The following is a 22,826-nucleotide window of genomic DNA, read 5'->3' as shown; positions in this document are numbered from 1 at the left end:
CAGTCGCCTATAGTGAACTTGAGCCTCCTTTGGTTAAGCTGCAAGTTAGCTGTTGCCCGCGACATCGGCAGAGTCTACCATTGTAATATATACATATATCAGGTGGTAGAAGAATCAAAATGTACTTAACGTAATACGTGTATGTTGCCCAGGTTTCAACAGGTTTTGAACTCTGTCCAGCAATTCCGGAGATAAGCGCGTACGAAGTACATACAAATAGGATAATTTTTCAAATTCTTAAGCTTAAGATAAAGATAATTTGTTAACTCTTTATACGTTTATAGGATTGGAAGTCGAATTTTGGTAGAAAACTAATAGGTTTTTAATAGTTTTCTTTTTTCAGGTCATATCGGTGTCCACGAAAATGTTTGCGCCAAAATGAGAGAAAAGCTAGTATCTGAAGTTAAGGTGAACATTCAAAAACTGAAGGTAATTTATTAAATGTATTCTATCGTCAACATTTCTAATTCTTAGTTTAGATTATTGTGAAGTTGACGTCACATACATAAAATCAAGTCTTTATACTTTGCGGGGAAGGCAGAGTCAACAGTCTTGGAAAGACTGAAAGGCCACGTTCGGCTGTATGGCTTAATGATGGAATCGAAGTTTAAGTGTCTGAATAAAATGCTGCAGTTAAGATTATGAGATTATACATAATTGTATATTGGAAAAGTCCCATAATAATGAGTTAAAAATTTGCTTTAATTTGATTATTCATGACAGGAGGCCACGGAAGACATAGTGCGCGTGTTGTCAAGCGTGTGCGCCACCACCAGCCTGGCGCACCTCACGATGATCTTCCCGAGCGGCGCCCTCTGGCGGCGGGTCTCCGCTCCTCCGCAGCCTCGCCACTCTCTATACGTCCACGAGTTCCTAGGTGACCGCTTTTCCGATGCAGACCATCTAGGCATACCATTTCTCCTGATTTACATCACAACATTGGCTTATCATACTGTTTTTAATTCTGGCACTCAACTTTGTACCGCCCATAGAATTTCTAGGTGACCACTTCTTAGATGAAGCTACTCTAACTCAAAGCTTAAATTATTAGTATGTCCAAATAGTTTTTAATTTATTTTATTTTGATATAGCTACATATATACCTATATTGTCTTGTTGTAGTATGAGGGGCATACTCCTAGATAAGTCCGGATTTCTTCCTGAAGGAAGAAATAGTCAAGAGAAACCCGGTCGGATCGGAAGGGGAAATCCATTTTACGGATTCCTGCTCCCACATCATGGCAAGCGCGACGCCTTTATTATATCACGGAAAACTATCGTTGTTTCGCATTTTATTATGACGTGAAACGGGATAGAGATAGTTTTTTTATACTCCAAGCGACTCCTGCCTGACTTTCGCAACCTGTACAAGAAATACTACCCCATAATAGATCAGGATAACACCACCAGTTGCCCGAATGTGCAGGTTTCCTCACCATAAGAGCATCAGTTAGCAATAAAACTGATGCACTTAACACATGTGTATGAAGTATGTATTTAATGTTGATATAAAAAAATCCTTGCAGACAAGATGTTGCTACCCGTGATAAAAGCGACAGAAGACATCACAACGCTGAACATGGTACTCAGGATCATGTGCGAATCCTGGTTGCATCATATATACGTGGCCAAAGTTAAATTTAGGTAAGTTATCGTATTTATAGGTCTAAGAACTGAGAATTTACATATAAGACGTAGTGATGCTCGTAGCTACACTCCTAAAAAGTATCCAGAATATGTACTTATATTCTAACCGCGTAGTAAATTTCATCAAAATTCGACTAGTAGATTGTTCGTGAGAGAGTAACAAACACAGACATCAAATATATGAGTAATATGTGACTGAAATACGTGATCGTATATCTGAATCACGTGATGTATGAGACACGTGATATTCTGCTACGTGGCCCAAGTCTTTTCTAGATTTTTTGCTCTCTCTAAAAAATAAGGATGCGATGTATATGTTTGTATCGGTAAATAAAATAATGGTGTACAGTAAAGACGCGGCGCTGCAATTACTGGCGGATTTCAATGAAGTTCGGATATGGCTGAACGACTGCAAGCAACTGACCGCCGCGGCTAGGAAGCAGATGTTGCAGAATGAGGTTTTGAGGTAATTGATAAGTTACCTTTTTAACTAATACCCAACAGAATTTGGTTATTTTGAAGCACTTAGTCTGAACTGGTTTAACACGCTCTGCAAAGCCTGGCCGTTTTAATAGTTTTTTTTTTCTATCACGTTCTTAATTTTATTATCTAAATCATATGAAATCTGTTGTTTGTTGAGTGGTACAATTTAATTCACGCTGTAGGTGTTAAACTTTCCTGAGCCGCATTTCTATATAAATATGAGAGGAGTAATGTGTGAATGACTGTAACTTTAATACCCTTTGGCCACTTTCAAAGTAAATTGCGAAACCAGTTTTAATAATATACTTGCAGACGTTGCGAGGGCGTGGGTCGGCTACTTCTTCACGCGCCCGGAGATTTACTCGCGATGCAGGACTCCACCATGCAGGCTAGTCTACACGTCAGGAAAGAAGGTAATGTCAAACTTTAAATAAATAATTATTCTAGGCGATAGGCTAGCAACCAGTCACTATTTGAATCTCAATTCTATAATTTAGCCCTACTGAACGTGGCGTATCAGTCTTCAAGACTGTGCTCTGTCTTCCCCGCAAGGGATATAAATGTGACTAGGTATATGTATGCTTACTTTTCCCAACCAAGCTACATTCGTGGTGTTCAGGCGATTCCCATCTGCCCTCCACAATCTTGTCAGTTTATCGAAAATCAATAGAGGGGTGTGTGCCGTGTGTATACAAAAAAGAATAGGACCACTCCATTTCTTTCCCATGGATGTCGTAAAAGGGGTAGGCTTATAAACTTGGGATTCTTCTTTTAGGCGATGGGCTAGCAACCTGTCACTATTTGAATCCTATCTTAAAGCCAAATAGCTGAACGTGGCCTACCAGTCTTTAAAAGACTGTAGGCACTGTCTATCTCGCAAGGGATATAGACGTGATTATATGTATGTATGTAATAGAGGGGTTCAGGTGCAGAGTTTAAGGAAGAGGTCAGTGTATAAAGGTTACCATAAATAATATGTTTTCCAGAATGTCACAGTATAAAGGTTAATATCCTTCACGATCTGAATTCCAGAAGACGAGTCCCCCGAGCAGCTGATGCCGGCGGAGATGTACGTGCCCAACCAGAAGCAGTGGCTGAGCCTCCGCGCCAACCTGCGGGGGCCGCTCGTCTTCACGATGTGTTGCTTGCTTACACTTTGAACTTCGTTTTATTTTTTATATGGAGCTTGTAAAAGGTGAATAAAGGAATAGGAGCTCAATCGTCTAATGTAAGATGCGAAGCTGGTCTGGTAACGAAGAAAATACAGTGTGCCAGTGTCCCATGGATCTTGGAAATGTCAATGTGTTTTTGAGAATTCGGAATAATTATTATGGAAATAAATAATACTTTTATTGTCATTTCTGATGATGTGAAAAAAAGAGATGATAGGAGGACCTACCCGTAATAGTCGAAAATGTAGTAGTAGTAGTGAGTGGAGAAAGTTGAGAGAAATATGTGAAGATCTTCAAGTCTAATATGGCTATTGTTTATAACATTGTGATTTCTATGGTTACAACACAAATGTATAAGAATGAAAGTCGGGTGTGAATCATTATCTCTTTATGATATTGCTCTATAATACATAATACCTATACAAATAAAGAACTATTTACACATGTACTATATTGCTTGTTTTATTTACGTCATACATAATTCACGCATATACTAGCTAGTAATCTTCTGTATGGAATGTCGCCCTCCTAGAATTATAATTCACATAAATAAAAAAAAACATTTTTTCGTTTATGTGACTTATAATTCTAGGAGGGTGTTCTCTCTGAGATCGTATGTAGGTACATGGGGGATTTTCATCTAATGGTTCTACCTAAATATACCACTGCATTAAGATCAGCGGATGAGTATCAGAGCGCGCCATTGAACTCCCAAAATAAAGTAGGGTTTTTTTTTTGACAGATTTGGGCATGCGGTTACTACATCTATGTAACTGAGCTACAAAATAATTAAAAAGACAAGTTTAAGGGTACCAGGGATTTATTCATACATTCAGTCAGAAAAGTATCGGGAATGGATTATTTATTTATGGTTCCAAATTCAAATTTTTGATTTTTTTTGTTGTTAGATTGGCACAACTGTTTAAACTGTTTTCCATTTTGGCGCGGAGTTTGAGTTGCATCTGTTGTTTACATTAAATACAGTGCTATTTTTAGTTATATCATATCTAGTGTGTATTGCTAATTTCATAATGGATAAAAACATCGAACAAAGAGTTTGTCTTAAATTTTGCATTGTCAATGGAATATCGTATTCGGAGTCACTGAAAATGTTACAGAAGGCTTACGGTGAATCGACTTTATCAAAAACTCGTGCTTATGAGTGGTACAAAGCGTTCAAAAGCGGTCGAGATGTGATGGAAGATTTGCCTCGCTCTGGTAGGCCATCAACGTCTGCAACTGAAGTTAACATCGCAAAAGTGAAGAAAATAGTGACTGAAAATCCTCATTCAACTTTGAGAGAGATAGCCACCGAACTTTCTGTATCTCATGAGTCGATCCGTACCATTTTAACTAATAATTTGGGTATGAAACATGTTGCCGCTCGGCTAGTCCCAAAAGACCTGAATTTTTTTCAAAAACTCAATCGCATGAGAGTCGCTGAGGACATGCTAGAACGAGTCAATTCCGACCCAACATTCATGAAACGCATTGTTACTGGTGACGAGACGTGGGTTTACGAGTTTGACATGCAAACTAGGCAACAAGCTTCGGAGTGGCGCCTTCCAACTGAACCGAAACCGAAAAAACCACGCCAAAGTCGTTCAAAAGTCGAAGTCATGTTGACTGTTTTCTTTGACTATCGCGGTGTTGTGCACTCGGAATTCTTGCCGGAAGGTCAAACGGTAAATAAGGAATATTATTTGAGTGTTATGCGGCGTTTAAGAGAGCAAATCCGACGAAAAAGGCCAGATTTGTGGAAAGAAAATTCTTGGATTTTGCACCATGATAATGCACCTTCGCACAAGGCCATCATTGTGAACGAATTTTTAACCAAACACTCAACAAATACCATCGAGCAACCACCATATTCACCAGATATGGCTCCAGCCGACTTTTTTCTTTTTCCTAAACTCAAATTACCACTTCGTGGCACCCGTTTTCAATCGGTAGAAGACATAAAAGAGAATTCGCGGCGAGAACTGACCTCAATTCCGGAAACAGCGTTTAAAAAATGTTTTGATGATTGGATTATTCGTTGGCGTAAGTGTATCGTTTCTAAAAGAGCATATTTTGAAGGTGATAAAATAAATTTGGATGAATAACAAACAGTTTGTGTATTATTGATCTTTTCCTGCTACTTTCTTGACAGAGTAGTACAGTGTTAAATTTTGGTCGTATGCTGACCAAACATCAAAGTTATCACGTATTGAGATTATGTATCCCCTCGACGTATTTTTACTTGATGCATTGAAATTAAAACTTATTATTATATACACATCATGATTCTTCTAAAACATTAATTTTTAATTTATTGATATAATTAGATTTTTTTGTCTCTAGTAGCCAATTTTGTTGTCTCTTTTATAGAAAGATATGAGTAAATTTTGAAACATATTAAAAAGAATTATTTTGGTTTTATGAATTGGTTTCTACACTTATTCATTACTTACAGGGTTTCCTTCAACTTCATATCACTGAGAAGAGAACTGATTTAGTGATTTTACATCTGGCACTATCTCCGTTCAGTCCTGAATAATTAAAACAAGAGCTACATCACTCGTCCTCCGAATCAGACTTCCTACACTTCTCTTTCAGCTTGTCATACTCATTCCTTCTAATCAAATCTTCTTTTAACTTCTCCATGTCGCTGAGTAGAGAACTGACTCTCACATCCGGGGCATTATCAGTTTCGCTGTCCAATCCCGAATCATCTTCGGACTTGGTCGATTCGTCTGGACTCTGTTGGGTCTCCTCGTCGGACACAGACGGCGACACGCTGCCCTCGCTGTCGGAGGGCTGCCCGCGCGCCCTGTAGGCCCGGGGGAGCCTCTCGTCCAGGGCGCGCGCCCGCGGGCCGGCCGCGGGGCTCTCGCGGCGGCTCTTCTTGCGCATGCTCTTCGCGATTACTCGCTTTTGATGGTCCAGTTGAGGGAACAGTTCTGTTGGATAAACTTTGAATTGAGACACATGAAACGAATGATTCTCGTAGGTATGTAGTAATTATAATAACTAGCTATAAAAACGAAAGCTGAATTTTAATAAAAGCTGACACCCATATTTCCCCTTGGAGAGGTGGGGCAAAAATTATTGTAAGTATATCAGTTTTCAAGTTGGACCAAGCGCAAACGCATCCGAGAAAACTGCATTGAAATTGGAGCAGTAGTATTTTGTGATAAGTCAAAAATTTATAGCACAAATAACATAAATCATAGCATTTGTTCCGGTTGCGACCCCGTACATGACCATAACGCGTTAACTTGATTTTCCTTCCGTCTGCCGCTATTCAAGAACATTCTAGAGCTATTAAGTATAACTTTATTAATTTGATGAAATATTCGTATTGAAATAGTTAGTTTTCCATTAATTCATGTTTTTAATGTAGACAATATACATTCGTCCACGGTTTAGACTTAAGAGATCTAAATTTGTAAATTGACGTCCGGTGAAAATGCTGCAGTGTAGTTTGTTCCGCCGCTTCTTCTACACATGCGCTTTGTGCATGCGCAAAGTGATGTGACGTCAAAAAGTGATACCTAGTATCCAATAAATCAATTTTGAAAATAAATCTGTTCTATTCTATTAGAAAAGGAGAAAGATCAACTGACCGTGTGCAGACTTCAGAGCTTCTTCAGCGGCGTTCATCTCCGCCTCCTGTATGGAGTGCCCCCGCGCCGCGGCCAGCCTGCAGCCGCGGAAGTACACGCCCACTTCGTAAACACGCGTGTTGGTTGGCCCGAGACACTTGATCACTCTGAAAATTAATTAATCATTTATTTATATGCATGCAGAATAGTTGAAGCTTCTTGAAAGGCAGAGGTAGTAAAAGTCAATATCAAGGAAAATATGGGATTCGACTTTTAGGCGATGGGCTAGCAACTTCTCATTAGCTCCGATGCAGATTGTAAAAGTTAATCAAGACAATGGCTTATAAACATGAAATTATTTTTTAGGCGATGGTCTAACAACATGCCACTACTTGAAAACTCTTTTTCTGACCTGATGTTATTCTAATGTTAGTTATACTGATAGACCTTTCAGTCTTTCGATGACTTGCTCTGTCTACCCCGCAATGGATATACAAGTGATTATATTTATGTATGTTATTCAAATTTAGTTATATTTAAAGAACTGTCTTATCGACGCTGTCTTGGAGTTTATATAAATTGTCTACACGTCAAAGGATTAGCTCGCTCGATGATTATCATGCTGAAAAATGTACAAATGTAGTGTAATGTCCTGTTTTGTATTTTACTAACATTAGGTTTTAAGTTTTCTGTGTTACTAACAATAAATGATCTAAAGTTGGTCAAGAAATAAATGAAATTAATTATATGTATATTATATAGCCGCCATTCAACACGCGGCACTGACTTGTAAAGCGGTATGTCGGGCTCCCCGCCCTCCATGGAGCGGAGCGTGAGACAGCACTGCTGCAGCTTGGACTTGGGGTCGTTCCAGTCCTGGTTCATGATGAACTCCTGCAGACGAGGGAACAGGCACGCGTTGCAGAACGCCTGGCAGTATTCCAAGTTCTGAAACAAATTAATAAGTTTTTTTTCGTTACATATAAACTTGGGATTATTCTTTTGGGTGATAAACCAGTTCTCTCCACTATAAGTTTTACAACAGAAGTCTGTACTTACCTATATTCCCCTATGTGGAGAGAAAATAAACAAAATTTTAATTTAATTTAATTTTTTTAATTTTAATTTTTAATTTAATAATTCTGCTTTCTCCTGGCTGTAGTCCCGGTTGCATCCTTACGGCTCTGGAGAGGAGCCCGAGGTATGTATCTGACAATAATTCTCACTTCATCATTAAACCTACAGCACTGTTAGGTCTTTTGACTAAGGGTAACATGTGGGGTCTGACGGAGCAAGTGGTTATCTATACATACTATAATAAAATTGTAGAAAAGTGCTGTCTGTACATTGAAAATAAAAATAAAAAAAATAGCAGGGGTTATTGTAATGTCGATGTTGAACCCAAAAATGTAATTAACTTTTTTTTGTCTGTTTGTCTGTTCACGCTAATCTCAGAAACGGCTGATCCGAGTTGGATGCGGTTTTCACGAATATATTGTGGTATGCTTCAGTTATGCTTTAGTGTTTGTTACATGTCAATCGGTTCATAAATAAAAAAATTATGTCAAATTAATGTTAAATTAAATACTAATAACACTCATTCGTAATTCTTAAAATGTGAAAAAAAGGGGGAAAATTATCCATCCTTGAGAGCTTCAATGATGCCCAAAATAACTATTCCACGCGGACGAAGTCGCAGGCACAGCTAGTTATGGAATATAATTTTCAATTTAGCCCCAAAACAAAAAATTTTATGTTTATAGCACTTTGACGTTAAAAGGATAAAATAAAAGTATCTTTATACTGATCACAAATCAATAATTAGATTTATCCCCAGCATGAAATAAACTATCCATCTAATTTTAAAGGCAACCTTTAAGTCTTGTGGTTACTATCGCATTTAACAGTTCAAAAAAAATTGTGCCGAGGAATAAAATAAATACCTTATCAATAAACAGCGCGCCCAGGAAGGCTTCCAGCAAGTCCGCCTTGTGTTTCTTGGTGGTCGGCTTCGCCTTGGGGTTGTTGTAGATGGCGTACGCGGACATGTTGAGGTCGTCGCACACCAAGGACTGCGTGCGGTTGTTGACCAGCGACGAGCGCAGCAGCTGGAAGCGACCCATGCATACTGAACTAGCTGCTATTGGCGGGCCAAAGTGATGAGTGCCGTGTGGTTCCCGGCACCAAAACAAAAAAGAATAGGACCACTCCATCTCTTTCCCATGGATGTCGTAAAAGGCGACTAAGGGATAGGCTTATAAAATTGCGATCCTTTTTTTAAGGCGATGTGCTAGCAACATGTCACTATTTGGATCTCAATTCCATCATCAAGCCGAGCAGCTGAACGTGGTCATTCAGTCTTTTCGGGATTGTTGGCTCTGTCTACCCCGTAAGGGATATAGACGTGACTATATGTATGTATGTATGTATGCAAAGTGATAAGCTTATAAAACTGAGATTCTTCTTTTAGGCGATCGGCTAGCAACCTGTCACTATTTGAATCTCAATTCTATCAATTAGCCAAACAGCTGAACGTGGCCTATCAGTCTTTACAAGACTGTTGGCTCTGTCTACCGCAAGGGATATAGACATGATTATATGTATGTATGTAAATTAGTTCACATAAACGTCATCTATTGGCGATTATGTTTATAGTTCTCTGTTCAGGGAATATGCACTAGTCAAGTTATTTTACTTTTTGGGGAGACGATAATTTTTAGAAGTAAAATTTAATTCCTGTCCTCCAGCGGCTGGTTGGAGCCCAGGGTCAGGTGGGGAACCCGATATACATCGCGACAAACAGACTCACAGACAGATGCCCCTCGTGGTGGTCGGGGAAGTGCCTGTAGAGACGGTCGGAGACCACCAGCTGCAGCACGGTGTCTCCGAGGAACTCCAGCCGCTGGTTGGAGCCCAGGGTCAGGTGGGGAACCCGATATACCTCGCGACAAACAGACTCACAGACAGATGCCCCTCGTGGTGGTCGGGGAAGTGCCTGTAGAGACGGTCGGAGACCACCAGCTGCAGCACGGTGTCTCCGAGGAACTCCAGCCGCTGGTTGGAGCCCAGGGTCAGGTGGGGAACCCGATATACATCGCGACAAACAGACTCACAGACAGATGTCCCTCGTGGTGGTCGGGGAAGTGCCTGTAGAGACGGTCGGAGACCACCAGCTGCAGCACGGTGTCTCCGAGGAACTCCAGCCGCTGGTTGGAGCCCAGGGTCAGGTGCGTGAACCCGATATACATGGTGACAAACAGACTCACAGACAGATGCCCCTCGTGGTGGTCGGGGAAGTGCCTGTAGAGACGGTCGGAGACCACCAGCTGCAGCACGGTGTCTCCGAGGAACTCCAGCCGCTGGTTGGAGCCCAGGGTCAGGTGGGGAACCCGATATACCTCGCGACAAACAGACTCACAGACAGATGCCCCTCGTGGTGGTCGGGGAAGTGCCTGTAGAGACGGTCGGAGACCACCAGCTGCAGCACGGTGTCTCCGAGGAACTCCAGCCGCTGGTTGGAGCCCAGGGTCAGGTGGGGAACCCGATATACATCGCGACAAACAGACTCACAGACAGATGTCCCTCGTGGTGGTCGGGGAAGTGCCTGTAGAGACGGTCGGAGACCACCAGCTGCAGCACGGTGTCTCCGAGGAACTCCAGCCGCTGGTTGGAGCCCAGGGTCAGGTGCGTGAACCCGATATACATGGTGACAAACAGACTCACAGACAGATGCCCCTCGTGGTGGTCGGGGAAGTGCCTGTAGAGACGGTCGGAGACCACCAGCTGCAGCACGGTGTCTCCGAGGAACTCCAGCCGCTGGTTGGAGCCCAGGGTCAGGTGCGTGAACCCCACTGAGCGGTCGGTGAACGCCCTTGCTAGAAGGCGGATGTGTTTGAATTGTACTCCTGAGAAAAGAGAAAAAGAAACTTAAATTAGACATACTAACATTAGATAAACTTGACGAGAAATATAGAAAAGGTACCTCGCAATATTGCAGATTAAATAGTGGATAAATTAAAAAAAGGCACCTGTCTGTTAAAAAATAGAGCTTGCAGTAATAACTCAAAAATGCATTACCCAACGACATTATGTTGTCGTAATGGAGCCATCACCCTAACGTAACTTAATTTTACATCTTCCAAAACAGGTGTTTTTGTATTCAATATTTTTTTTTTCAAAATAATGTTAGAGCATGGACACAAACTTCAATTGAAATTGTGTCCATAAAATAATAACGCGGTTCACTCCAGTATGGTTGCCTACGCCAGATTCAGAATGTGTAACTTTTCTTTCTTGCCTTAAAATTGTGGTAAAAAAGGCAATAACATGCAATTTGTTCAATAGGAGCCCTGTATAACTATGGATAACTAAAATGGTAACCAATGGACGAATATTTTGTAACTGTCATGTAACTTAAGATTTGGTTCATGCATCAGAATTTTCAGGAAAAAAGAAACCTTCCGCCTTTTGACCTTCTACGAGTATATGTGTGTAGTAGTTTCTTTAAAGAGAAACAATCTGATTCCCAATTCCATCATTAAGCCTAACAGCTGAACGTGGCCTGTCAGTCTTTCAAGATTGCTGGCTCTGTCTACCCCACAAGGGATATAGACGTGATTATATGAATGAATTAAATTAATAAAAAAAAAATAACTCACCAATAGACTCCTCAAACTCGGTGAGCTTGCGCAGGAAATCGAAGTCCTTGATGTACTTCCTGTCTCCCAATGGTTCCTGTTCTTGTAGGGGATGGGCGCGCTCTTTGGACCACACTTCCAGAAGATCAGATTCCTTGTACCACAGCGCTAGGGCGAAGACACGGTCCGCTACCTAAATATAAATTTAGCTCGGTCAAATTCTACACAGTACATCTCGGTCAAACAGTATTTTGGCAATGTACATTCATATACAGATTCATATTCATAGCAGATATACAAGGAGAGTGTGGAGGGAAAGGTCGGTGTGGGAAGACGTAGACGAACGTATCTTGATCAAATTAAGGAAGTCTTGGTAAAGGGTCAGGTGAAAAGTACCCGAAACCGCCGAGCTTGCATGAAGAGAGTTATGAATGTGGATGAAGCGAAGGAAATTGATTCAAATTCAAAAAAATTCCTATTGACTACAGTTTGTAGAAATCTCTTCATTGCTCCAAATACATACAGAAGAAATTCACAAAAATATAATACAAACTATACTCGTACTGGCTCGACTCGTTTGATCGAGTAAAACTTGCATCAACCATGCTTGAGTCGCTTCGTGTAGGTAATCACGATCATGGTGAGAAGAATCTCAGGTGAGGATGCAATCGGGACTAAAGCCAGGAGGAAGAATTCTACTAATTATATAAGTGAGCATGTTTGGATGTTTGTTACTCTTTCACGCAAATACTAATGAACTGATTACGATGAAATTTCGTATGTAGGTAGTTGAAGACCCAGAATAACACATAAGCTACGGCTTTATCCCGGATTTCCCACGGGATTCATTCCTGATTGACAAAAGCTAATTGTTACGTTTTGATAGTATTTCCACGCGGACGAACTCGCGGGCGGCCTCTAGTATAAAACAAAGTGCTACCTGCAACCCGGCGTCCAGAAACAAAGCGCCCATGAGCGCCTCGAAGCAGTTGGCCATCGCGTGCCGCATCACCACCTCCCGGCACAGGTCCGAGCCGTGCGCGTACAGCATGAACTGCTCCAAATCGATGTTCTGAAACACACATTATTCTTATCTTCTCTATTTCTTTATTCATTTTCCTCAGTTTTGCTGCATCCCACCCTCCCACGACAACGATTCGGGGCCCAGGGTCCCACTGTTTTCGTCTGGTTGACTAATAAAATAAATAAATAAATATATACGGGACAAATTACACTGATTGAGTTAGCCTCGAAGTAAGTTCGAAACTTGTGTTACGAGATACTAACTCGACGATACTATATTTTATAATAAATACTTATATAGATAAACATCCAAGACCCAGGCCAATCAGAAAAAGTTCTTTTTTCATCATGCCCTGACCGGGATTCGAACCCGGGACCTCCGGTGTCACAGACAAGCGTACTGCCGCTGAGCCAAAGAGGCCGTCTTTCTGACTGGAAGAGATACCTAAATAAGATAGATCCGCGTTTATATATTTCATTCTGCATAATGTTAACATCGTTTTATTGTACAATAATGACATTTATAAGCAAATATCTCCGTCATTTCGTGTCATGAGTGGTGTTTTTAATGTGGGTTGCTGTACCTTAGCCAGCTGTGCCAAATGTTGATTCTGTACAATGGAAGCCCTGTAGGTGGCCAGTCCACCTTCAGCAAGTCCCGGGAACATGCGGAACAGGTGGATGGACGACAGGAACTCCACCACCTGGAATGTTTACCATAATATCCTACTACTATTATAAAGGCGAAAGTTTGTATGGATGTTTGTTACTCTTTCACGCAAAAACTACTGAACCGATTACCATGAAATTTGGTATGTAGGTAGCTGAAGACCCAGAATAACACATAGGCTACTTTTTATCCCAGAGTTCCCGCGGGATTGATAGGGTTTCCATGCGGACGAAGTCGCGGGCGGCCTCTAGTAACGTATAAATTAAATTAACATTTAGACTCAGTTAACATTTGTACTATTAATAATAATTAAACTTTAATGATGTACAACGTAAATTTAAATACTTGTTGTTATTGAAGAGCGGGATCTCTTAACACAGGTAATTCCTTACTTAAAAGGAGTTCTCGGTCACAAATATGTTTGATCTAAGTTGGTACAGAAATAAAGAAATTATTTATTTATTTATAAATCCCTTAGTTAATTTTGAAGAGTATCTTAATTAGACGTCGTCATCATGTCCCAGTCACGCAAATAACATATAAAGGAAATTTCTCTAAGGACTATTCATCTTCTAACTATTCGTCTTTATTGTTTTTTAATTTTCTGTCCACGAATCAAAGTTGAAAAAAGAAATATAGTTATATACGGGTCGAATAGTGAAATTTCGCCGTTTTTTCATCGGCTAAAAATGACTTTCTACTTTGCCGTCGAAGAACCATGCAAGAACGAACATTCCTGTCGCCCTAACTTTCCATGACGAAAAATGATGTCGTCGAACCGTTCATGTGTAAGGAGATACCACCTTCGTATCTACATACATACATATAATCACGTATATATCCCTTGCGGGGTAGACAGAGCCAACAGTCTTGAACAGACTGATAGACCACGTTCAGCTGTTTGGCTTTAAAATAGAATTAAGATTCAAATAGTGACAGGTTGCTAGCCCATCGCCTAAAGAAGAATCGCAAGTTTATAAGCCTATTCCTTAGTCACCTTATACGACATATATGGGAAATGATGGAATGGTCCTATTCTTTTTTCTATTGGTGTCGGTAACCAAAAGGCACCTTCGTATCTTAAGACGTAAATAAACGTAAAAAAATGTTGGGTTTATTACATAATGCTGAATTACTTAAGCATAATAGAGTAAATGCATAAAGGTTACTCACCGCGTCCCCGAGGAATTCTAGCCGCTCGTTATGTTTGATCTCAGACTCTGTCTCGTTGTTCTTGCCGAAACGTGACATTATGCTAATCAAGGTTACTATGCCTGCAATCAAGACATATTAGAGTGAGAAAGGCGATACAAATGTATACAGATTAAAAAAAAACATTAATGCAACAGATTAGATTCTTCAAAGATAGTTCTTTCTTTTTTTATGTAAAGAATAATTAAGTGAGCAAAGAACAGCCGAAATCACTGAGCGAATTTGGCTAAAATTGTCGATAAAAAGCAGTTATTGATTCGAATGACTTTGTACTAAACGAAATACTAAACTTGATGGATTATTGCAAAAAGTCGAAAATTTCCTATTGAATAGTAGTAGTTTGAGTAAATCTTATAAATCGCTTAATTGCTCCAAAAATATACAGAAAAAATTTTTCTTAACCTGTATGTCGTCAAAGGCGACTAAGGAAAAGGCAGGCTAATAAACTTGTGATTCTTTATATAGGCCTTCGCCCAGCTAACATTTCTATGCTAGCATCCTGTCACTATTTGAATATCAATTCCATCATTATGCCCTAGCTAGCTAAACATGGCGTTTTAGTCTTTTCTAGTCTGTTGGCTCCGTCTACCCCGCAGGGGATATAGACCTGACTATATATGTATGAAGTCTTAACTAATATAGATAGAACTTACCCTTTTTCCTAGTATAATGTATCCTTCTATCTCCATACTCCGGCTGCCTTATTCCGCAATTGGTCAAACTATTCCTGGCGTGGTCCGGATTCGTACCAAAGTTCTCCCTATAAGAGGGATGCGTTAACGCAGTCTGCAGCAGCAACCGTTGTTTGAAAACGTAACCGATTTTGTTTTCTAAGCTGTCAAGCGATTTGTGGAAACGCAGATGGCGGACCAGCACTGGGATTAACATCGCGTGCTGGAAAATAACATTCTATTTATAAATCTTCATTACGACACAGATTATAATATAAAACCGGTTGACAACGTCAAATATATAGGGAGACAGAATAGGTTTTCTCAGCCCTACATTACTAGGGCTGTGAGTGAAGAAAAAATAACATGTTCGAGGTTTTCTTTCCACGCAGATAGTTATTATCAGTCAAGAAAAAGGGTTATAAACTTATGATTCTTCTTTTAGTCATTGGGCTAGCAATCTGCCACTATATCTGAAACACAATTCCATAAGTCATATACCAGGCTAAACTTGGCCTTTGGGTATTATTTCTACATTGACTCTGTTGAATAAAATCAACAAAAAAAATCTGTGAAATGACTCTTGATGAATGAAATGTGTGGTTAGTAAAAGAAGTATACAAGACTCGCAAGAAGTAAAAAGATTTAGTTTCCGCCTACCCCTCCGAGAAAGAGGTACGTTTATTTGTACCTACAGTACTACCACTTTAAAAATTAGGTAATATTCGACGGCGCAGAATAGTGCAACCTATCGCCGAATAAAACCAAATAAAATATCAATAAAATAACAACCTTATTACAAGTACTAAAGTATTAAACTTTTAATCCAACACAAAATGTCTCCTATCTCGCAAATGGCGCGCTCTGATAGGCTAATATGCTCAGAAATTTGCGCGCCATACAAAGACTTCTGCGAAGATATATCAGTATAACGTATATAAGTGGTGGTGGTGTATGTTTGTATGTAAACCACTCACTTGCACCACATCGCACATAAGCCCCGTAGTATGGAACCCCTTAGACGATATAGCGACGGTGACGTCTCTCTTCATTTTGCTCTGTGTTCTCATTTCCTGCAGTTTCGCCTCCTTTGCTGCTAACTTCTGCCGCTCTTTGAATGAAGGTTTCGCCATGTTCGCTATAAGATGGCGGTATTTTACGTAATACCGCCACGCTTTTTGGTATCTGGAAGTGAAGAGGTTAGTGTAATTCTAGTGAACTAAAAGAAAATATTAAAGTGTGGTGAGGGTTTGTTAAGTATCATAGTAAAAGATTCTAAAGCCAAACGTCATTTTAATAAGTATACTTCCTATCAGTGATTCTAAATTACAGAATCGCTTTCTTCTCTATAAGGTTAATTTAGAATTTCTAACTGTAAATAGATCTATACACTTTATAAAACAAAAGGATAATAACTAGTAAGTACATCAAAAAACAAGGCGAGTTAGAACATGTAAAAAATTGACAGCAAGTCTCATTTAAATTATTCATCAAAGTCTAAGTTTTAAAGAAAAGATCTCAGATCGCAATATGTACCTAATACGGTTAAAGTAGAAAAAATTTATTTGCAAAATTAATTGTATAAATGAAAAAATAAAACTCACTCCGGATTCCCAGCATAGCTTAACTGCGGCGGTCTGATCCCGAAATGTACAATTTCTGGATAGTAATCCTTCGCCGCTTTAGTCTTGTCAGGCGGGCTGCGGTCGAGTTGGTCCACTCTTACTGAACACGGCTTCTTGCCGGGGTACGTCACTATCATACCTGAGCAACCGTTTATATTAAACTACATAGGCATTAAAGCAAAATTATAGAATATAATAAAAAAGAATAGAATACTACTAAAACCTACCTACTCCTTTGTGATTTTTAAGAATGTAGTTTTATTTATGTATGCACGGATTTTTTAATTTAAATTTTCAAAACCCAGTACATGTCAAAAATTACTAAGAAATTAAATTGAGTCCATTCCTTATCCAATCAGTTGGTCAATTTGTATGTGAATTATAAGATCCTACTACTATTATAAAGGCGAAAGTTTGTATGGATGTTTGTTACTCTTTCACGCAAAAACTACTGAACCGATTACCATGAAATTTGGTATGTAGGTAGCTGAAGACCCAGAATAACACATAGGCTACTTTTTATCCCAGAGTTCCCGCGGGATTGATAGGGTTTCCATGCGGACGAAGTCGCGGGCGGCCTCTAGTTTTTAAATAATAAAGGCATCTTACCCTTGATTCGGTCGACGAACTTCTGCCACGTGTAGTGGTCCATACTGTGAACATCGCTCAACATCTCTGGTGGGATCAAAAGGCCGCTTTCTTCTATCAAATACTTAAGCACTTCGCACATTGATAATACCTAAAAACAATAAAACTGTTCCTTATGTTGTATTGTTATAAGTTAAGGTAATGAATGCATAATATTGAATAACTTTAATTATTATGGGAAGATACAAGTTACGAAACTGAACGCAAAATAAAATCAGCTGTTTCACACGTGTACCTGTGTATTCATCTTTTGTATGAAACAGCTGATATATTTTTCACGATTACGAGGTTGGTCACATACTAAAATTTGTTCAGTTTTATAAACTGATTCAACTGCTAGAAGGTTTCTCGGTAATTAAAAATAACCCTGTATAAATACACACACACCTCACATCCCCCCTCCGACAAGTACCGCACGAATCTGGGCATGAAGTGGAACTGAGAACATGTTGTGTCTGTTCCTTTTCCGAGGTCCAAGTCGACCAGTTCAAGTAATTCGTGGAACAGGAACTCCTCTGAAAATAAATAAGTTGATAGTAAACTTCTTTAGTACTCGCTTTCGCCTGCTGCTCGGTCCGCGAACAAAAATTCCTGTTTTTCACGTTCCCATGGAAAGTTCCAGAAAAAGCTACCTATGTATTGATAAAAAATCGATCCAGCTATTCGGTATTATGTACCTGTTAGTATCGATATATATCCGGTATTATGTACCCGTTAGTATCGATTGGTTGGACATGTGTGGCGTATAACAGATTACAATCCGTAAACTGTTAGTGCCATCTATTGGGAATTAACGTAAAAAGTATTAACTTATATTTATCATTCATAATAACTATAAAACTCACCAAATATATCCAGCTCTCTAACACTAAAGTTCTGCGGCGCCGGTTCTTCCACATACAATATAGTGTATTCAATGTTGAACCTTATCACCTTGCACGTAGGGAGCTTTGCCAGTTTGTAGTGTGAAAACATCGAGAAACCAGAGAAAAGGAACTCGTGCTCGTCGTGAGCGATGATTGTGGGCGATTTTATGAGGAAATTTGTTGGTGGCGACACTGTGATTCTGAAACAATAATAACATTATAATGTTAAAGTGATTGCAACGATGACAAGGCATTGTAAAAGACAAACTTAGACAAATCATAAGTTATGAAAATATTGATGAGTTCCATGTAAAACTATGATTAAAATGTTATGTTGCCCACACATTTTTCATTTAAGTAACTTATTATCACCCAAGACTTCACGTCCGTAAAGTATTTTTCTTAACTAAAGAGCCCGAGGTGCGCATGACCACTATAATTTTCATATGAGTATATATTTTTCTTATCAATTGGTGATACCTTGTTTCGTATAGGGAAAGGAAGTGAAACAGATCTGTACCAAATTGCCTTTTAGCCGGTCGTATGTCGGGAATGTTCCTCCCGCTTACACGCCGTGTCGCATGCCGCCCCGTCGTGTTAAAAGATTTTCAGTATGTAAAAAACATTCTTAAAAGTGTTTTTAAAGACTTGAGCAGATAACTGATTGTTTGAAAGAATTACATAATCACCTATAATGATACAGCTTATCCATATTGCTTTTCAGCGGGTCGCATTTCGGGAATGTTTGTTCCCCCGCGTACACGCCGTGCCGCATGCCGTGCCGCCGCGCCCGCGCACTGCAGCGGCAAAGCGGACCGCCGTTCATCTCGCCTGTGTTGTTGAACCTGCGCAGCGGCTTAAGCTTTGGGATACGTTGATTTGTGATGACCGAAAGATACAGTTAACACAAGAAAAAAGTTAAAAATAATTTTAAAGAAAAACTTGTGACATGATGGTTATGACTTGGTTGACCACAAAAGTCACATGGTGTCAAAGGCTAATAATACCTTGTGCATGCTTTTGAACGCTTCTCATGTTGTTGGGTTCCATACCCAAATAGATATTCCATAAGTCCCTTTATGTAAAACCAGAAATAGCAACAAAGGCAAACACAAACGTGTAGTAAAATAAAACAAGGGCACAGATTCCTATCGGATAATATTACTCAGACTGGCGGACCCCGGGCCCCGAAACTCTGTGGAGGGTACAACCGGCAACACGCAGAGATAAGAGAGAATTTGTGTCAGATACAAAAACAGGCTACATACCACATTTCAGGATGAAGCCTCCTCGGATGGCTCTGTTTCCTTTGCAGTTCCAACATGATCCTGTCTGTGTAGCCTTGCAAGCCATCCTCGTCCAAGCACTCGTCACTTTCCGATGAAGACGAACTTCTTTCTTCCACTATTTAAAAAATGCCAATGTCTTGTAATAAATAAGTGATCACACTGGCTGTGAAAGGTGGCACTTGGTATTCTGACCATGAAAATTGTGCCAATCTTTTTACAGCATGAAAAGTATCGCAAAGACTGTGAAAGATTTGTAATACCTACTAGTATTAAATTGTTTAAGATATAGTATGTAAAACAAAATATTATAACTGCAATTTTGGATAAGTAGTAGGAGACTGATTTCATAAATATTGGTTTGACACCCACCAGTGATGTTAAGATAATCTCTCCTCCTTAGAACGACCTTCACTACACACGCCACGAAAGGCTAAACACACTCTTACTACGAAATATCAGCGTCATAACAACAGTTAAAAGTTAAAGCTATCACTTAAATGGAATTTCACAAAAAAAAATTTAATAATACTACTTACATCTATGTTTGCACATCTTGGCTTTTGGCGGCTTCAGAGGTGGCAGTTCATCGGCTTCTGGCCTCGCCCTCCGGCCTCTCTCGATAAGGATGCTAAACGCCCGGTCACACAGCCGTTGCAGTTTACTAGTCTGTTGGATACTCCCGTCTTCTGCAGTCTTGTAATACAGTTCCGCTGGGGAACTTCTGTACCACATCTTTGAGACCTGTTGACAAAGGTTATGCACACATTTCAAATGGATTTTTAGAAGTTCACAATATAAATGACGATTGAGACACATAAGTTTGAAAAGTTCAATTTTAATTTGAAAACTTGATGAGTTATAGTTAAAAAGCCCGTCAAGCATGGGGTACTCTGACTGTGACCCAGCTTACTTTCTATGTATAATATTGTTACTTCTTTTTGAGAGGAATTTTAAATTTGAATCCATAAAAACTCACGAATGATCAATGGGGAATGCAAATGCAGTCTGAATAAATGCAATTATGCCTCCAAACTACTTGTAACATCCCAAAGCTATGGGTTAGTAGTCGATTGGCACGAAAATTATTCGCACGATCGTGCGAATAGTCCCCTTTCAATAAAAATATTTTTTTAGTAGGCGATTCGCACGGATGTATTTAAATTTCGTGCGAATCGACCCCTTCAAGAATGAGTAGTATGCGATTCGCACACACCTATTTTTTTATCGAAAAGCACAGTCATGTACAATATACTAGAATATTAATATTAAAATGAAATAATTCTCTATTGGCATCGCAGTCAGGCACAAAATACTAGTTAAGAGGTAAGATTTAATAAATTGATATATTAGAGCTTTAAAACAAGGCAGTTTAAAATGGCATGTATTTTAAGTAAAGTACCGCAAACCGCATCAGAATAAAAAAAACCTTTTAAGTGATCCTATAATTGCGAAATTTTTGTAGTTAAGACAAATTTAATTTTACCTATAAAAATGCAATACCAAATATTAAATTATAAATCGTACTAACTGGTTTAGTTATTTAAACTGTGAATTATGTAAAATCACTTTCTGATAGATACAAAGTAAAATATAATACCTTGATTTCCTTAAAAATCGTTTGTGTCCTGTATTAAAAGAAAGCATTTTGTACGTGACTGTACTTTTTCTTGAAACTTTTCGATAAAATACAGGTGTGTGCGAATCGCATACTACTAATTCTGGAAGGGGTCGATTCGCACGCAATTTAAATACATCCGTGCGAATCGCCTACTAAAAAAATATTTTTATTGAAAGGGGACGATTCACACGATCGTGCGAATAATTTTCGTGCCAATCGACTACTAACCCAAAGCTATGCTTAAAGGTACTGACAGTTTTGCAGATCACAATCACATGTCACTTATATTACCAAGATATAATCTTACCTCTTCTTCATCAGAATTATGTTCTTTTGACCATTGCTCCATCTTCTCAATCAAATCTTCAGATGTTTTGCAATAGTTCTTTCTGTAATAAAATAACAATTTAGACAAAAGGGAAATCAGTTATATCATAAAGCTAAACACACGGACATGATCATAAGATTGAGTTTATTTAAACTCACAGCTTATAAGTGTCTTAAACATTTTTAAATACACACCTGTATTCCTCAAGGATCTTTTCACGGTCCGTCATAGGTTTTCGAGGCACTGATCCTCTTTCGCTCATTGATCTTCGAGACATTGACTCATGTCTGGATCGTGGCGACAAGTCTCTGGTTCGACTTCTGCTATGTCTGTCTTGACCAGGAGAATAATAACTACGCACACTATATGACCTGTGCGACCTTTCATCTCGTGGATTGTAACGACTAGAACTTCTATAATCCCTATGTTGAGAAGGACTATGTCTCCTTTCATATTCTCTTCTTCGCTCATACTCATACCGTTCTCTCTCTCTATTATATCTCTCTATATCCCTCCCTCTGTGGCTCTGCCACGAAGGACTCCTACTATACCGGCTTCTACTATAACTTGGACTACGAGATCTATACTCTCGATGTTTTGATTCCTTCTCCATGTATCTTTCTCGCTCCATATCTCTTCTATATCTTTCATATTCCCTTTCTCTATGAGGTGAATATCGATATTTATGTACTGGAGAATATCTTGAAGACCTGTGGTATCTTGAACTTGATGGAACCTCTGATATAGTGTCAGATTCCATATCTTTGAGGCTGTTATGGGATAAACTTGATGTTGATTTTCCACTGGATGGACTACTGTAGCTGTGGTGGTCACATTTCGATTTTTCTCTAGTTTCCAGGTAAGGAGGACGACGAGAGACGTATGAAAATTCAGAAGGAATAGGAGGGGGTGGAAAATTGGGCGCAACGGGCGGTGGAACAGGAGGAGCAGAGAATGTTACCGGGGGCGGTGGCACGGCCATAGGAGGAAGTAGAGATGGCGTAAAAGGCCGTTCTGCAGGCGGTGGTTGTGTATGAGATGGTGGTACCTGGAACGGCGGGGGGTGGGAAAATATCTGCGGTGGTATACCAGGCGCCGGCGGTGGTATATCTAATCTTGGAGGAGGCACTGTGTAGTCTATCGGTGGAACAGACATTCTGAAGAAATTGATTTTACGAACAAAAAGACGCTATGATTCTTAGTTACAAAATAAGTTAACATTTTTGACTCTCATAGAGTCATTGTTGTTACTTTTTCCCAGGTTTAAATTAAGAGAGATAATGATTTATATTTATTATTTTATTTTTCGGTAAATATGTACCTAGATCGTGAAATACAAACTCTGTCAAA

General features: G+C 39.5%; 2 protein-coding genes across 2 annotated transcripts in view; one reads left to right on the top strand and one right to left on the bottom strand.

Moving 5' to 3' along the window:
- LOC106139692 (uncharacterized) overlaps positions 1-3,753 on the top strand; it is a 22,508-nt gene extending 18,755 nt beyond the window's left edge. Inside the window, exons 13-18 of the mRNA XM_013341180.2 lie at positions 344-429; positions 724-877; positions 1,527-1,644; positions 1,997-2,113; positions 2,443-2,543; positions 3,163-3,753. Coding sequence (XP_013196634.1) covers positions 344-429; positions 724-877; positions 1,527-1,644; positions 1,997-2,113; positions 2,443-2,543; positions 3,163-3,290 — 704 coding nt within the window. The 3' untranslated portion in view covers positions 3,291-3,753. The remainder of the gene's footprint in view (positions 1-343; positions 430-723; positions 878-1,526; positions 1,645-1,996; positions 2,114-2,442; positions 2,544-3,162) is intronic.
- On the bottom strand, positions 3,451-22,826 carry LOC106139691 (ribonuclease 3). The gene is made up of 20 exons (XM_060948241.1): positions 21,671-22,826; positions 21,456-21,537; positions 20,067-20,271; positions 19,510-19,645; positions 18,931-19,086; positions 18,221-18,441; positions 17,763-17,890; positions 17,337-17,466; positions 16,707-16,866; positions 16,080-16,287; positions 15,085-15,325; positions 14,393-14,493; positions 13,134-13,253; positions 12,467-12,598; positions 11,548-11,719; positions 10,613-10,794; positions 8,833-8,997; positions 7,677-7,837; positions 6,911-7,056; positions 3,451-6,244 (listed from the first exon to the last, which is right to left on the bottom strand). Exons 1-20 carry the CDS (start codon positions 22,630-22,632, stop codon positions 5,859-5,861), a joined length of 4,194 nt encoding a protein of 1,397 aa, XP_060804224.1. The 5' UTR covers positions 22,633-22,826; the 3' UTR covers positions 3,451-5,858.

This window comes from Amyelois transitella, chromosome 15 (genome assembly GCF_032362555.1).
Source record: "Amyelois transitella isolate CPQ chromosome 15, ilAmyTran1.1, whole genome shotgun sequence".
NCBI lineage: Eukaryota > Metazoa > Arthropoda > Insecta > Lepidoptera > Pyralidae > Amyelois > Amyelois transitella.
Note: the sequence above shows the minus strand (reverse complement) of the source record. Positions and strands in the feature narration are given on the sequence as shown.